Source organism: Takifugu rubripes, chromosome 5, assembly GCF_901000725.2.
Source record: "Takifugu rubripes chromosome 5, fTakRub1.2, whole genome shotgun sequence".
NCBI lineage: Eukaryota > Metazoa > Chordata > Actinopteri > Tetraodontiformes > Tetraodontidae > Takifugu > Takifugu rubripes.
Genome location: NC_042289.1, coordinates 3,064,088 through 3,079,325, shown reverse-complemented (window position 1 = coordinate 3,079,325; position 15,238 = coordinate 3,064,088). Strand labels below are relative to the sequence as shown.

General features: G+C 41.7%; 1 protein-coding gene and 1 long non-coding RNA gene across 16 annotated transcripts in view; one reads left to right on the top strand and one right to left on the bottom strand.

Annotated features, from left to right (window-relative positions):
• The window catches only part of nfixb (nuclear factor I/Xb), a 114,539-nt gene that overhangs the window by 75,870 nt on the left and 23,431 nt on the right, over nucleotides 1-15,238 (top strand). For all 15 annotated transcript variants that reach the window (XM_029836816.1, XM_029836823.1, XM_029836813.1 and 12 more), the window contains one exon: nucleotides 15,134-15,199. In XM_029836816.1, coding sequence (XP_029692676.1) covers nucleotides 15,134-15,199 — 66 coding nt within the window. The remainder of the gene's footprint in view (nucleotides 1-15,133; nucleotides 15,200-15,238) is intronic.
• LOC115250002 (uncharacterized) lies at nucleotides 3,244-6,277 on the bottom strand. The gene is made up of 4 exons (XR_003888581.1): nucleotides 5,867-6,277; nucleotides 4,042-4,165; nucleotides 3,713-3,774; nucleotides 3,244-3,615 (listed from the first exon to the last, which is right to left on the bottom strand). It is a non-coding gene; the product is annotated as an uncharacterized lncRNA (long non-coding RNA).

The window sequence follows — 15,238 nt, the reverse complement described above, 5'->3', positions numbered from 1 at the left end:
TCAGACCGAGCACTTTGAGCATCTGGGAGTTTGGTACGTTGCTCCAGCCTTAGGCAAACTCGTGCATAAAATGGCAGCTTGTCTGATACACAAAGATATATATTACTGTTTATTCTCATGTTTTTACCACCCTTTTGTTCATTAGTTTGGTTTGAATGAGCAGCACTGTAAGCCTTTTTTCACTCTCTCTGTCCTTATGTCAGCCCTGCTGATCACTCTGTAATCCAAGAGAGGTGTAATCCAGGCTCTGATGCCAGCAGTCTTAATTTCATTATAATGATTAACAGGCATAAGAACCGGCCGCATTATGTGGCTTTAATGCCGTTGGGGGTCCTGCTTCAGTGGTGAATGTCAGAGGTATTCTGTGAGTATCTCTGTGAGTATCTGTGCTTTTTCCTGCTGTTCTGCCTCTCCTATGTGGACTCCTTTAATACCGCTGCAGCATCTCAGTCCCAGTTGCATGAACTGAAATATACAGACTGTACAGAAGGGAATGACCCTCATCATTTCACAGCAAGAAATATACACTCTTGTTAAGGTATTTGGTGCCTTCACAGAAACATCTAAACTGCCAAAGGATAGATTGCAATGAAATCTGCTAAAGGCATTCATGTTTTTAGCGGATGAAACTTAATAAGGTTGGGTGATCTAAAACTTTAATGAAGTGTTGCACTGAAGTTGATGTCTGTGGTTTGGAGTGTAATGTTCCTCCAGTGAGAAGGTATTGCAACATGCTTGCTATTTGACTAACTGTGTATTGGCACATAGCTTAACACCCAGTGCACAAAGCACCAAACTGTTAATTATTACATTAAAGACACACATAAAATAGAATTCATTGTGCAGACGACATAGTAAAGTATAAAAAAAATTCTCACATATGTTTACATGTAAATATATGTGTGTAAATTCTGTATATGTATGTGTGTGTCTGCAGCTCTCAAGCGTGTGTTTGTCAGGAATAGAGAAAGACTCCTTTTCTTTCCAGATTCCTCTTTTCACTGTCCCATCAATCCTCTTGCAGCTATTTCCTTTTCCCTTTCTAGCCCCTCCTTAATATTTAGCTTTATTTATTTGCAATTACAGTAATATGTAACATAAGGTGCAACGAGATTTAGGGCTTTACCTTACATAACCTCGGGATTTAGCTGCAGGGTTTTAAGGCTTCTCTGAGCCGTTGAGCTGTGGGCAATCGGGCCTCTTTAAAAAAAAATTTAAATGGCTAAAATCCCCAAAGGGGCTGTGAGAATGTAGGGATAGGACAGCTTTGAAGGCCTTGATATAGTACAACTAACATTATTGTGTATTAACATGGAGCCTGATTCATTTAAAATATGGACTTTATTCTATTCAGTGACTGTGGGGATCTAGCTCTGTAAGCAGACACATTCAGGGACTGACATATTCATGTTCCTCCCCTACATACACTTAAGTGTTACATGATGTTATCATCTACAGTATTTTAGCTTTATAGCACAAGTGAGTACTCTTACAAGTATGTTTTATGTGCGTGAATTTATGGAAGATAAAGTCTCATGATAACAAAGCTGTACGCATGGGCCCATAGAGTTACTAGTTGTATAGAGGCTATTTTGTGTATGCATATTACATAGATATGTTAAACCTAATTAGGTAAAACTGTGTATTCAATGGTAAAGAGGTCAGAAGAGGGGGTTTGGGTTTGGCTGCAGATCATCGCGCCAACCAAAGCCTGATGTTATTCCTCCTAAAGGCAGGCCAAATGGTCAGGCCATAAATTTGAAATAATGAACTGCTTGGCCTAAACCATGATTTGAGCAGGGAGGGAAGTGAATTGTGGAGGACTACGTACAACCTGATGAAGGTAGGACGCGTACAAGCAGAAAGAACATCTGTGGATAAAAAAGAAGAAGAGAGCACATCAGGGTGCGATTTGAGGACAAGGCTTTGCATGGGAAGATGGAAAAGGCTGTAAGCCGAGCTGATGGTGGCTTTGATACTTAGGGATGTGCTCGGTGTAGTGGGATGTGTAATGTCAGTGGGGTTTATGTTAGTTTCCATGGAAAAGCCTGTTCCTTCAGAGACTTAGGGCAAAATTTTAATTTCTCCCTGGCCCAGGTCCTGAGCCAGAGGGGGGAAAGTTTTAAGATGTAAAGCTGCCGGGATTATGCTTTGTATAAGGAGAAGACATGGACGCTGAGACCGGGATGAGTCCCCAACAAGATAGCGGCGAACTCTGCTGACCAGGTTGCTCATCCATTTTGAGGCGGTCAACAAGGGGCTTTGCAGTAGTTGGGGGATGTTGCACGGCTCTGACTACACACGCAAGAGACGGATAAGGAAGGGATGGGAAATTGAAGAGACGACAAGTTGGTGATGAAAAGTGGGTAATGGATGTAGGTGCTGGGGTGGTTTGACAAATTAATAGTCTCTTATCCACCACAAACATCGTCATGTCTTTAACAAAAAAAAAAGATTTGGCTACTCTCTTAAATATGTCAAATGTGACTATGATCTCCCTGTTGGACCCATTAATTTAACAGAAAATGTTATCTCCGCCATAAAATGCTAATATCAAGTTACTGTTGTGGGAGAATACTTAACAGTGGTAACGGTAACAACTGTGATCCCAGTTTGCAAAGTTATGCACAGAAGCATAGAAGGTTTTTGTGTGTGCTTTATTTTTACCTATTCTCCATCAAATTAGGATTTTCATACTGGTGCTGCTCCCGAGCCGAGGCCCAAGTACTCCCTCCTGCTATTTTTCGATTCATTTTACTGGTCTTCCTGTGTTTTAACAGGCTTTTATAACCGTGGCTGCAGCTGCGAAAGAGAGTAGCGTTTGGTGGGGAAAGGGGTAGTTAGCAAAGGGAGGGAAAAGAGGAGGGAGCGGGAATTGAATCATGAAATGAAGACCATATTTCCATACTGCACTAAAATGTGTACTTTCCATTTTAGTAACTAAGGTTTCTCCAACCCCACCTTCCTTCTCCTCTAGCAGAGGGCTCCACGCAGCTGTTTGTCAGTAGTTGTCTGTTTGTAAAGGCCCCTCCCCCCCGCCTTTAGCTCATGTGAACTTTGCTTTTCGTCATACTTTTTCCACTGCAGCACGTCTCTGTTTTTGATTAAAGTAAAAAAAAAACAGCGCCAGATCCCACTCCCGCTCTCTCTCAACTGTATGTCACAGCGTCGCCATTTCATCTGTCTCTACCCCTCGATCCCTCTCTTGACTTTCCACAGCAGTTTGTTTAGGCCACACGGCTCTTTAAAAACTTCATCGTCGGTGTTTGTTGAGCTTTCTGGCAGAAACATCTTGAAGCGATATCGCCTCCCTTTGTGTTATAACCACTGCAAAACAACCTTTTCTTTTTGGGTGAGTGTGTCGCTCCATGCAGAGCTTCAATCCCGTGATCCTACAGCCATTATGAGTGCCAGCTGTAGAAATAACAGATGTTCCCATATAACCTCTAAAGCAGCAACATTCAGCCTCAGCCTTGGCCTTAGGCTCAGCTAATGTTTGTCCCCGTTGTCATGCCTCAGCATCTTTGGATCCTCTTTCTCGCCTGTGCTGGAGCCACAGCCAGACACGCTATTGCCATTGAGTGGGACCACAAGCATCTGTTTACAGCTCTCCATCTGCAGCATAAGATAATGATGGCCAGATACAGCCCGCTGTAAAATAAACACACTGCCACCTTCCTTTTGCATGACTGAGTTAGTGTGCCTTACTCACAACGGAGGGTCCAAATCCAAGAGCGGCGACTAACCTCCAATTGTTCTTTGAAATCCTTTTTTCTGAAAAACAGATTTACAGGTTGGTACGGCAGGAGTGCAGGCTCTGAAATTAGAGCCTTCAGGATCAAATATCTTAAAGTTAAAAGCTAAGAACTTCAGTGAAAATAATAGATGTCAAGTAGGGCGAAAGCATGGTACCGGTAATATGATTGGAAATAAAGAGAATGCTCCAGCTGGGTGCGGCTTGAGTGACATATTTTTCTAATCTATCTCATCACCTGTAGAATCGTCTGGGCAATAATGGAACTGTAGCATGCATCCACTTACATTTCTGATCCCACATCTCTATCGGCATCCATCTTTGTATACACACTCCTGGTCATAACTGTAAATGATGGTGGATTCTGGCGGTGCGGCTGACGAGAGGCAGACAGTGGAGGCGTTGTGTCAGCTGTGATGGAGAACAAACCGAGGATCAGTCTCTTGGGAGCAGGCTTCGAACGGAGAGCCCTGAGTCTGACTGAAGGCAGTGTTGCCTGTCAAATGTTAATCTAAAAAGAGTACACAAGCCATTTTGTGTTTACAGTTCATGTAATGTGCACACATTTGTGGCACCGCTCCAAACTAGCTTTCTTGTATGGGTACGGCTATAGATATAATATTAGCTGTCTCAAAGATGAATAACCACAACTATCCACCAGACTTTCTTTCATTGGAGCAATTAAGAGTCCCACCAGTTTGAAGCCGCTCATGTTAGATGATAAACCAGTGATAGTGAGTGACCCTTCTGGCACCCTGAGCAGATGTGCTCTGATTTAGTCAGCTCTAGGTTTAGTTTCATTTGCTAAATGATTGTTACTCAAACATACTGTCCACAATGTGGACAGTCTCTTATCATTCCTAAAACCATCCCTTGAGTAATGGGACCGTAGTAGTCTCCAGCTGTGCGCTGTGGTCTTAAAGTTGAGATCATCCAGTATGTACATACAGTACATACTGGACAGTTGTGTGGATGTACAGGAGTACACTCTCCATTCTGCTGTCAATGGTCCATAGTGTGTAGAGACCTGAAATGCGGTCACACTGTCCCTCACTTGAATCCACTCACACAACTACCAAGAACCCTTGGGCTCCTCGGGGGCCTAAGGAGGACCCCTGCACGCACATTTACACACAAGCAGAATGGAAAACATCGCATCATTTAAACTTTCTTATTTGGGCCGTCCAACCTCCTCCTCTCCACTATCTTTCTTTCTGTCCTCTCATGTCATCTACCTCATTCTTCGTTGCGCTCCTTCACTTCACTGACTCTCTTGCTATTTGCTCCATCTTTATTTCTTCTCTCTCCCTCTGTTTTTCATAAACTTCTGGCTAAGCCTTGCCAGCATTCCCGGAGGCGTAGTGTGAAACGCTAGACATTTCTGAGCGACTGCCAAACAGATGCAAGCTCCTCTGCTCAGCCCCATGATTTGAACATCTTTTCTGTTTAGACGAGAGGCAGAGTTTCAGTTGTCTTATTGTAAAAAGTATCTCCGACCCAACTTATACTTGAGTAACAGTAAAGATTAAAACTAAATAAATTGGTGAAAGTGAGTTACTCTTTGGATTCAGTTAGGTAAACAAAGTGGAGAGTCATCAGAGCATTTTTACCTTGATTAAATTTAGAGAAGGTAGAAAGGGAAAAGCAGAAATGGCCCTCAGCTGGCGACAGTCATTGCTTACACAAAACCATCATTTGTCTCTTCATGCTCACTTAAGCTCATTGGGTGTTAGTTATTCAGAAAAGGTCAGATTTCAGAGTTCAATTAAGCACGCAAGAGGATGTGTTACAAGATAATAAGTCCATTTTCAGTGCTTAATGATGAATATGTTTTTGAATACGCCAAGTGGATTGCTCTAATCTTTCCTCATCAAATTGATGTCAATGAGCAGGAGGAAGGAAGGTTTTAAAGCTCTTATCTGGGTTAATAAGTTAATAGATGGCTTGATAGATAGTCAGAATAAATCCCCAATTATCAGCTTGACTAGGGACAGTCTGAGTGGAGACATAAGCTGACCAAACTAGGCTAATCCTATAAGTCTGACATATATGGACATGCATTTTGATTCAATATGCCATCAGTCCAACTGTCAGAAATCTAGATTTGCTCACACATGAGTCTCTTCTGTAGTCTCCAGAAGTCCACTGTTTCTATGAGAGCTTTCCTTGTCACAGTCCTGCACCTGGGGCCTGGGGCTGTTGTGGCTGTTTTGTCCCGGTATCCTGAGCCTAAGCCTCCTGATCAGGAAATATCTGGTGGGTGCTAGAGGCTGGAGCATTTATTATCAGCTAGCATGTGTGACACGGGAAGGCCACGGCTGTTGTTTACTTTTGTTTGTCTGCCTGAGATATAAAGCCAGCTTTGACACAGATAGCAAGCAGCTCATATGTTCACTAAACACCACAAGACTTAGGGCGTGTTGGTACAGTTCTGCAGCAGCAGTGTTTTTACGTCTGTGTGTGCCTGAATTCATGCCTCTGTGTGTCTGTCTGTGTGTGTGTGTGTGTGCGTGTGTGCGCGCGTGTGTGTGGCTAAGGGTCAGTGGGTCTTGGCAGTGGGTTCATACAGGGACATGGATTGAAAAATGGTGCTGGGCGGTGACTCCCAGACAGCTGGTGGTCAAAGGTCACTTTTCTATCTCTGGTCTCATCTAGCTGATTGTTTTTTCTCATCTGCTAGTCTGAATCGCGCTCCGTTTGTGTCTCCTTCTCTTATATCAACAGAGTAACAAGAATTGTGTAGGTACTAATTTATTTGGGAGAGACAACTGTCAAAAGACTGCATGCAACTCCCAAATTTTCCCAGTATTTAATGCCTCTGAGCTTTCATTTTAAATTTCATCTGACAGTGACCTTAAGGGTGAAGTAGGACCAGCACTGACTTAATTATCTGATTAATTCGGCTCTTGACTTGGTGCCATCATTGAAAATGACACTCATTACTACTGTAATAATACAATTGTTGACCTTAGTACTTTTTAGCACTCTAAAATAAAGCTATTCTGCATAAAAGACCGCAGTTCTTTAACAGTAGATTGATTGGCAACAAAACTGGTAGAACATTCAATTAGTAAAATAATGAATAGCTGCAGCCCTGATCTGTGAAAAGAGTCTTGTGGAACGTGCACTTAGAGGATGCACATGCGGGGAAAAAACAACATGCAGAGTTGCTCACAAATCAAGTCTCTCTTACACTGAGCCTCTCCTGGCATCACCCAGGCAGGATGTCACGTTTTATGTGGCTATTCATTGCTGTCCTAATTCATTAGTCCAAATGAGCATTTATACAGAGCACACATTCTTTTTACGTGCCTGCTTAATGTGTTAGTGTGAAGTTTTACAACCTCGTAAAGCATCTCCAGGTCCCAGACTGATATGAGAGCATTTATTTGCATAGTTCACAAACCAAAACTAAATTGTTAATGTTTTCTGGCCCGAGCTGGATGAGACTAAAGGGACTCATGCAAGCAGTGGCTTTTTTTTGTTGTTTTCCTTTATCTTTTTGCGGTGTGAATAACATCTTAGTTGGTAATGAGTGGAATCTGTGTTCAAACAACAGTGATGTCTGGCTAAAGCAGTCCAAATATGCATTTGTACATGTTTATGTTATTTAATGTCAAGCTTTAAAGAACACTGCACTGGGGCTGGAGAATTGCGCATCTTGGTGTGTAACTTTAGATAAACTATTGATTATGTTTAAAAAAAGAACTTTGAGATTTTGATTTGTGAGTTAGTTGTGGGTAAATCAATGTTACTGATACTTTTGCTATAAAATAATAGCAATAGTAGTAGCAGCAGTATTTTCGATATTTTAGAAGTACCGTTTCAAAATCACTACCCGTTGGAGACTGGAGCATTTGAATGCTTTGACTTTATTTCCTTATGGTGGCCACGGTGTTTGCTCTGGTAGCCAGTGCCCTCTGTAAGTTGTAACCAACCCCCCACCGTACTCAACTCTTTCTCCTCTGCTGCTCTGCAACTTCTCTTTTTTCCTCTCCACCGTGGTTTATTCTCTCTGCTCACGTCCTTCTTGGCGAAGCAAAACATTCCCACAGCTCTCAAAATCCCCCTACCCTATACCAAGCCCCATTTCCCCTTTCTATCTCCCCTTCTTTCAATATCACCCCCTCTTCCATTCTTCCCTCCATTCTTACTCACTCATTCACTTCTTTTCGTCTTGTCTCCTCTACTCATCCTTCTTTCTTTTTTTTGACTTTTCTTTTTTATTCCTGTCCCCCCTTCACAGATCCCTGGCACAGCCTGGCATTGCTTCACACACACACACACACACACACACACACACACACACGCACACACACACACACACACACACTGCGTGGGAGTCTTACAGTGTGGCTTATGTCTGTCACTGTGAGCGGCGAACCTCAGTACTATACATTTGATGCTCGGCTTTGTTTATATGAAACTTAATATAGTCAAATAATCAGCGTAAATTAATCAAGATTTCCAGTCCGCAAAATCTCAACTGACTTTGACTGCATATTTATTGTCCAAGTCATAGGCCAGCTGGTCTTCTGTTGACACTGGAAACCTGACCTCCAACATATGGATTATTCGTATGACGCCAGTGTGTATTTTCTGTGTTGGTAGTTGACTAAAAACACTTAGCGGGGTGCTTTAGCCAGTCCTGCAGAAAAATATTCAGCTGCTTTCGCTCCTGTGTGTAAAACGTATCTTTATCTTGCCCCCTCCTACTTCTATCAAGTGACATCTGCTGGCCACATGGTGAAATTACACCTTTCTCTTGCTCTTTCTCGAAGAGAAAGGACAAAAACATTGATTACTGTTGTAGGCCTCAGTGGTATTCTTCTTCTTTTTTTCCAATAGAAAGTATATATTATAACCATTAAACTAATTTCCAAGCAAAATACAGGCAAATAAAAAGCATTAGAATGTGAATTAGAATAAAGATTATTCTGCTAGAATGCATTCAGCTTCTATAAATTTAGCAGAAATTGATATTTAGGCATAAAGGTTTATGTTTATCACAGACAAGCAGTTAAAAATCCACTATTAATGAGTTCAGCAGCAAAAGCAAATTCAGAAGAGGATAAGAAATGATGCAAAGCTAATTTAAATAGATGAGTCCCATGACAATCGCAATACCAGATGTAGATATTTGTATCCTATAACATGCTGTGCATACCGAACAAAAAGTACTTTTACAACCCTGAGAACATGCAGGGGAGTGTATGGAGGTTTGTTTGGGTCTCCCTGCTCCTCCCTCCCCATGCATCATAGCAGCTCATCAACATAGACACAGATAAAAGATAAAAGAACCAAGGAAGGAGGGATTGGGGGTGAATGTGGGCAATCAGCCAGCTGACCCCCTACCCCCCTCTCCCTCAGTCTTTCTACCCCCTGCCCTCCACTCTCTCCCATGGTTGATTCCCATTAGGTAACCCCCCCCCCCCCCCTCCAAAAAAAAAAAAAACCTGGCTTCCCAGCTCTGTCTGGCATTGGCACAGAGAGGGCGCAGGCGGCACACAGACGGCCACACAGATGGGCAACGGGCAACGCAGGGATGCCTCCCCACACCTGCTCCTTGCTGGCACGGGGCTTGGGCTAGACAACTACACACACACACGCACACACACGCATGCACAGATGTGCATTTGATTCAGAATTATCTCTCTATCAGACTTTCCCACATATAGACTTGAATGCACGTGGAAATACTCCCTGAAGCTGCTATATACGCTGATATATTTACATGCGATGCATTTTTTTTAGAGACGCCGTCTCCCTCCCACACACGGCTGCGCTGCCTGTCACTCACAGATGTTTACGTGCTGATCTCCAACTGTTCCTCAACATGTGCTTTCCAGACATTTCCCTACATATCCACCATGATAAACATACATAAGACACAATCATACATCCATAGCCACCAGCTGATGTATTTATAGTGTCACGCCCACACACTTCACACTTTGGTGTTACCAGTGCCAAGCCGCATTTTGCAATTAGTCACATAGGTCACATTGCGTTGTATGCCAGACACAGTTGTGTTACTTAGACACTTGGACATTTATTTGGTATCTTTCTTTTTTTGGGTGATTGGATTACAGATCTCATTTCAGCTGGTCATTTCCACCTCATTTCGCAAAGATCCCAGTCTTGCTTCTCCACCCTAAAGTCGCCTCTGCCCCCAACCTCGCCTCCTTCCTCTGTGCCTGCCAAAGCTTGAATGAGTCAAGACTATATACATACATCATCTGAGTGGCTGTCAACCATGAACCAGCAATCAATTATGCTACAATTTGACCAATGCATCTAAAGGGAATGGACTGTCTAGATTTGATTTCTCGAGCTCCACACAGCCTTGATGGTTGAAGGTCTTTGACAAAATGATCGTCAGAAAGGAATGCTATTCAGGGCCTTTTTAAAAAACTTTTTTTTACTATTTTTGAGGGGAAAATATTAGATTACTACATACTATGAATCATGGGCACATGAAACAAGCGTATATAATTCCCCAAACATGCTGTAACATGTAGAGCTCTTTCTCTTCCACTCAACGAGGTACTCGCTTTTGGTAATTAAACCTTTTTTATTGTTTTACTATGAGCCAAGTGAGAACATATTTCTGTTTTGTGGACTGAAAGACTTGCATTGTTGCATCACTACAGCTCAGATCTGAAAAGAAAACTAAAGCTGATTAAATATGTATTTTTCTTTTGCCTTAGATTTTCAATCAAATATGGCAAATAATGTATTATACAAATAATATTTTTCAGAGAAATCATCATGTTTGTATAGTCTAGTACCTTTATAACATATATGATTCAGAAATCTATGCAGAAAATGACTTTCATGTTTGCATTGACCTATCTGAACCTCAAGGTGGCCACACTGAGCTGAGGTCAATCCTTCCATTATGTAACGCTCCAATGTCCAATATGTGTCTGTGGCTAATAGCCCAGGTCCAGGTAGAACTTAGCTTTCCTCACTTGGGCCGCAGGGTTACCGAGGGCTACGAGCAACTCCAGAAATGAAGGAAGGAAAGGAGTGAGGGACATAGGGTGAATGATGAAGGGGGTGTTGGAGGAAGAGGGTGAAATGAAGTCCAATAAAAGAGCCGAGTGAACATCTGTGTGGGATAGCCATGGGGATTAGGAGGGTTTCGTACATTTTAAGCGCATTAAAGATTTAAAAAAAAAGGTCAGAATGTTGAGCAACATACCGATAAACCTCTTAAGCGAAACCCAATTGGGGAAGCTGTTTGGTCTCTTTATCCAGAGTCTGCTGGTTGATGAATATTGAGGGGTGGGGGTGACTAAAGTGGGGTAAGAACGCAGTTATAGCACCTTTTCCTTTCCTCACAGAATATATACCAGGGCTGAAACTAAAAAATTGTTTTGCTTATGATTATTCTTAAAATCATTCTTTATAAGTCCTATTCCAATCTCTTTAGTAAAAAGTGGGTTAAACACATTTTGTTATGTATGTATTCATGATCTATAGTTTAAGAGGTTATAGTTGGACAACACAGCGTTCTAGCATGAATGGCAGGCTATCTCTCAAGAGCAGTTCCTTGAGGAAAAAAAGGAGTTGAGCGGGGGATGAAGGAGGGGGGAACAGCAGCAGACTTGTCCACAGAGGAAGAGGCCCCTGTCATTTGGCTATGAGGCGAACCATGTCAGGAGAGCTATCCTCAAATGACACAACAGCCAGATGAATGGAGCACCGGTCCAATGGGTGACGGGCTGTAGACAGCATCTATGCTCACTCTAACATCCCATACACGACCTCTGTCATGTTCACCTTTGATGGCAGCTTAATCTGATCAGCACAAGTCAACGTTAGGAAAGGCTTTACTGTTTCTCCCTGTGTTGTTTTTCTTGCGGTTTTAAACCGGCATACTCCATAGAATGTCAGCAGAATTATAGTATAGAGTTCCTCCAGAGGCCCAGACAACTTCATGTCACATGGTAAATTCTGGGAAAACTAAATTTATGGAGATTTTGCTTGTAAAACACTTGAAAGTTTCACTGTTTGTGTTAAAACATTAACAGTCGTCTGTGATGTGTCATGTAGGAAGGATTTATTCAGAAAGGTAACTTCACTTTGTTTTCCTATATGATTGATATGCGCTCTCCCAGTGGCTCTTGGTCGTGTTTTATATCTATACTACTACTACTAAGTGACCTACTGGTCATTTAGTAGTAGTAGTAATAGATTTAAAATAGCAATTATAAAAGGCTATAGTCGGCTCAAACATTTACCACTTTATTGATGATCCTGATTCACATATTTTAAGATACTTTAATTTTTTTAATACCGCCATTTACTTCTCTGTTTGCACTGAAATGCTGAAAACATGTTTCTTATATGTTATAGTTTGACACACAGACTGTTTTTTGCCATTGCAGCAGCTTCATAGTCTGAAAAAGCCCCTTCACATTTAGAGCGTTAGATTACGGGAGGGTTGCTCATCCATGTGTGCTTGTGATATACAAACACTCTAAGCTATTTAGTAAATTAGCAAAAATGAGTGATGGGCACTTGCATATGAATGTGCATATGTTAAATGGGTCCATTTCCATTTGCAAAGCCTAACTGTGTGCCAAATGAGGGAGCATGTGTATATAATTTTACAGTCAAGTGTCCCGTAATGTTTTCCACTTATGTGTATGTGTGACTGGTGTTTTTGTGTCTTTACAAAGATATACACAAAGATTCTGCAGTGAAGATTTCACTAGATATGGTTGCTTCGATGCACCTTTTGGTCTCCATACATATACCCGCCCTTAACTTTAGTGCATCCTGATTCACGAGCATATCTACGGAGGCAGAAGAATGAACTCACTGTGTGCGCGTGAGATTGCAGCGATAGTCTGATACATTTGAAGGTCTATGAGTCTACACTGCATTATCTCTGGCAGGCAACATGCAGGGGGCCTTGGGGCAACTGTGTGCAGGAGATAAGGATGATTCATCTCTATCTATTCACAGACATGCATGGTGCACACTCGCAAAGGCTTTGAAGCACGGTGTTAATAAAGGCTCATGCTGTGATATATTGTATGTCAATGGTGTGTTCAAATGAACATTACCTTCAAAGGGAACACATACGCAGTATCTCCCCAGTAGATTGACAGTGTATTTAATTACTGGAGTGTTTTTGGTGGGTTTCTGTCACTAAAATGCTCATCATTGTTACTGTTGTTAGTGTTAGGGTCCTCCATTGTTAATTGCATTCAGAAAATCTGTTAGAGAGAATAAACTACAGTTTTCTGCTTGTTGAGTCATCACAGAGGACCAATGTCCAACCAGTTTGGATGTCCTCAATCTATCCACTCCCCTGTTTGCACATTTAGGCAGGGACACTTTATAAAAAGGGTCATCAAAGAGTAATTAATTGGCATTGTCTGAGTTTTCCTGCACTACGGCCTTGCAAAACAGACCACAAAGAATGCATTCTAATTAGATAAATAGTCAGTCGGCAATATTATATAATAAAACCTCCACATTTTGTAAGTAAAATAATATTCTCAATGTTGTCTGCAGAGCGGTAAAAACCACAGATTAAGGTTTCATAATGGTACACAAGCAATTGTCTTTGTCTTTTACAGTTTTCATTTTTCAAAAATGTACTTAGAGAACTAAGTTGTGATTGTCAGGTTCTGTTTAAAAATGTAACAGGAGTGAATTTAACACCTTGAAATGCAGAGGACATCTCCCTCATTATGGTGTACTACTTCATTTGCCAGTCTGCCGATGCCAAGAAACACTTAAACAAAACAACACATTGAGCCCATGCCAATGAGCTATATTATTATCTTCATTCAAACTAATTTCCAGGCCAAATCGACACATATGCATATGCAGGCTTCAATAACCATCATTAGGGATTTTAACAGTGGTGTGCTGTCCATGTTGTCATGACAACTAGGCACTGAATTTTGGCTTAGAAAGTGCAACACCGTGGAAGAGCCTGTTTAACAGAGGTAGGCCGGTTCGAAAGTGTGACTGCAATTGTCGGCTAGGGTGCAGTTAAAAGGCCTCCAGCTTCATTTTCTTCGGTTCATCATTTATTATTTTATCTCACTTGCACTGAATGGTAAAGATTATTTTGCGCTCCATTTTGTAACTGAGGAGCGTCAGTGATGAGCCTTTTTTTAAATGCATGCACTTGCAGCAGCACGTCATTTGTTGCATGCTGCAACACTTGAATTGTTGTCCTCATCCTACATATATATTATAGCCACTGTAAGCTTTTTTGTCATTTAGGCTATAGAGTTAGTTTGTATGCATGTGTGTGTGTGTGTGTGTGTGTGTGTGTGCGCGCGGGAGATGCGTCAGCTAGTAGGAATGCACGGGTACCGCCAAAGCTAAAATGGCTGCCAAGCGCTAAGATGGCTGCCAGGACTCCACAGAGCGACAGCACAGGAGAGAAATAGAAATGAGAATAGAAGAAGTATGTCTGAAGAGGCTAGAAAGTCATCCAGTAATGGGACGAGAAGTTTAAGATGCTAAACTAAGTTTAGAGGATGTTGTGGGACCTGGTGCCTATTGCATGGAGGACCAATTCTGCCTGGAGGAATTTTGACTTGTAATGAATCTGGTAGATGTAATATAGGGTAGATCAATAAAATGCTGTATTATGCATTTAGAGATGAGAGTAAACCACCCAAAACCCTGTCCCTTATTGGACACACAAGAAAAGAATCAGGATTTTCACTTTTCTAAATGAACTGAACTGATTGTGTATGCAAACTAGCACCTACAAAGCAATACCATTGTGTAACATTGGGACTCAGCTGCCTCCGTCACTGAGATTCAATTTTCCTTAAATTTTAGCTAAGAATCTAGTGCGTTTGGGATGGAAAGTAGTGCCTTTTTTTTTTTTTGTGGTATATTTCCCGCTGCTTTCATGGAGGTCATCCGGTTTGTGTTACACATGTCAGCATCTGTATTGCCTATTTTACTGTCCCTGTTTGTCTTTTCTGGGGAAAATCCAACTCAAGCAAAGCAGAAACTATAGTTGCACATGTAACAACCATCAACTTTCAATGCAGTGGGAAAGCTGACATTTCCTTAGATCTCTGGCATTATTCAACATCTGCTTTCCCAAACTTTAAACTGAAAACTTAGGGGTTTATTTTCTACAATGTTTGGAAAAATTACTATCAACAGAGTGTCAGATTCTATTTTCATTTAGATGTTTATGTTTTTCAACTGATATTCAACCTCGGGGCTCTGTACAGTCTGCCTCTAAAGTCTCGGTCTCAAATCTGTTTAGTCAGAAAATTGACCGCTTTTTTTCATGCTGGTTTCCTGCTCTTTCACCTTAAGTGCGGTGTCCAGAAATCTGTCCACTCGACTAACTGTCTCTCTCTGTCCTTCATGTAGAACAATCAGGACAATCAGACAATTCAAACCAGCAAGGAGACACAGACGTCAAGCCCCCACCAAATGGTGAGTTACGTACATGTGCCTTCTTTTTCACAAGTTCAC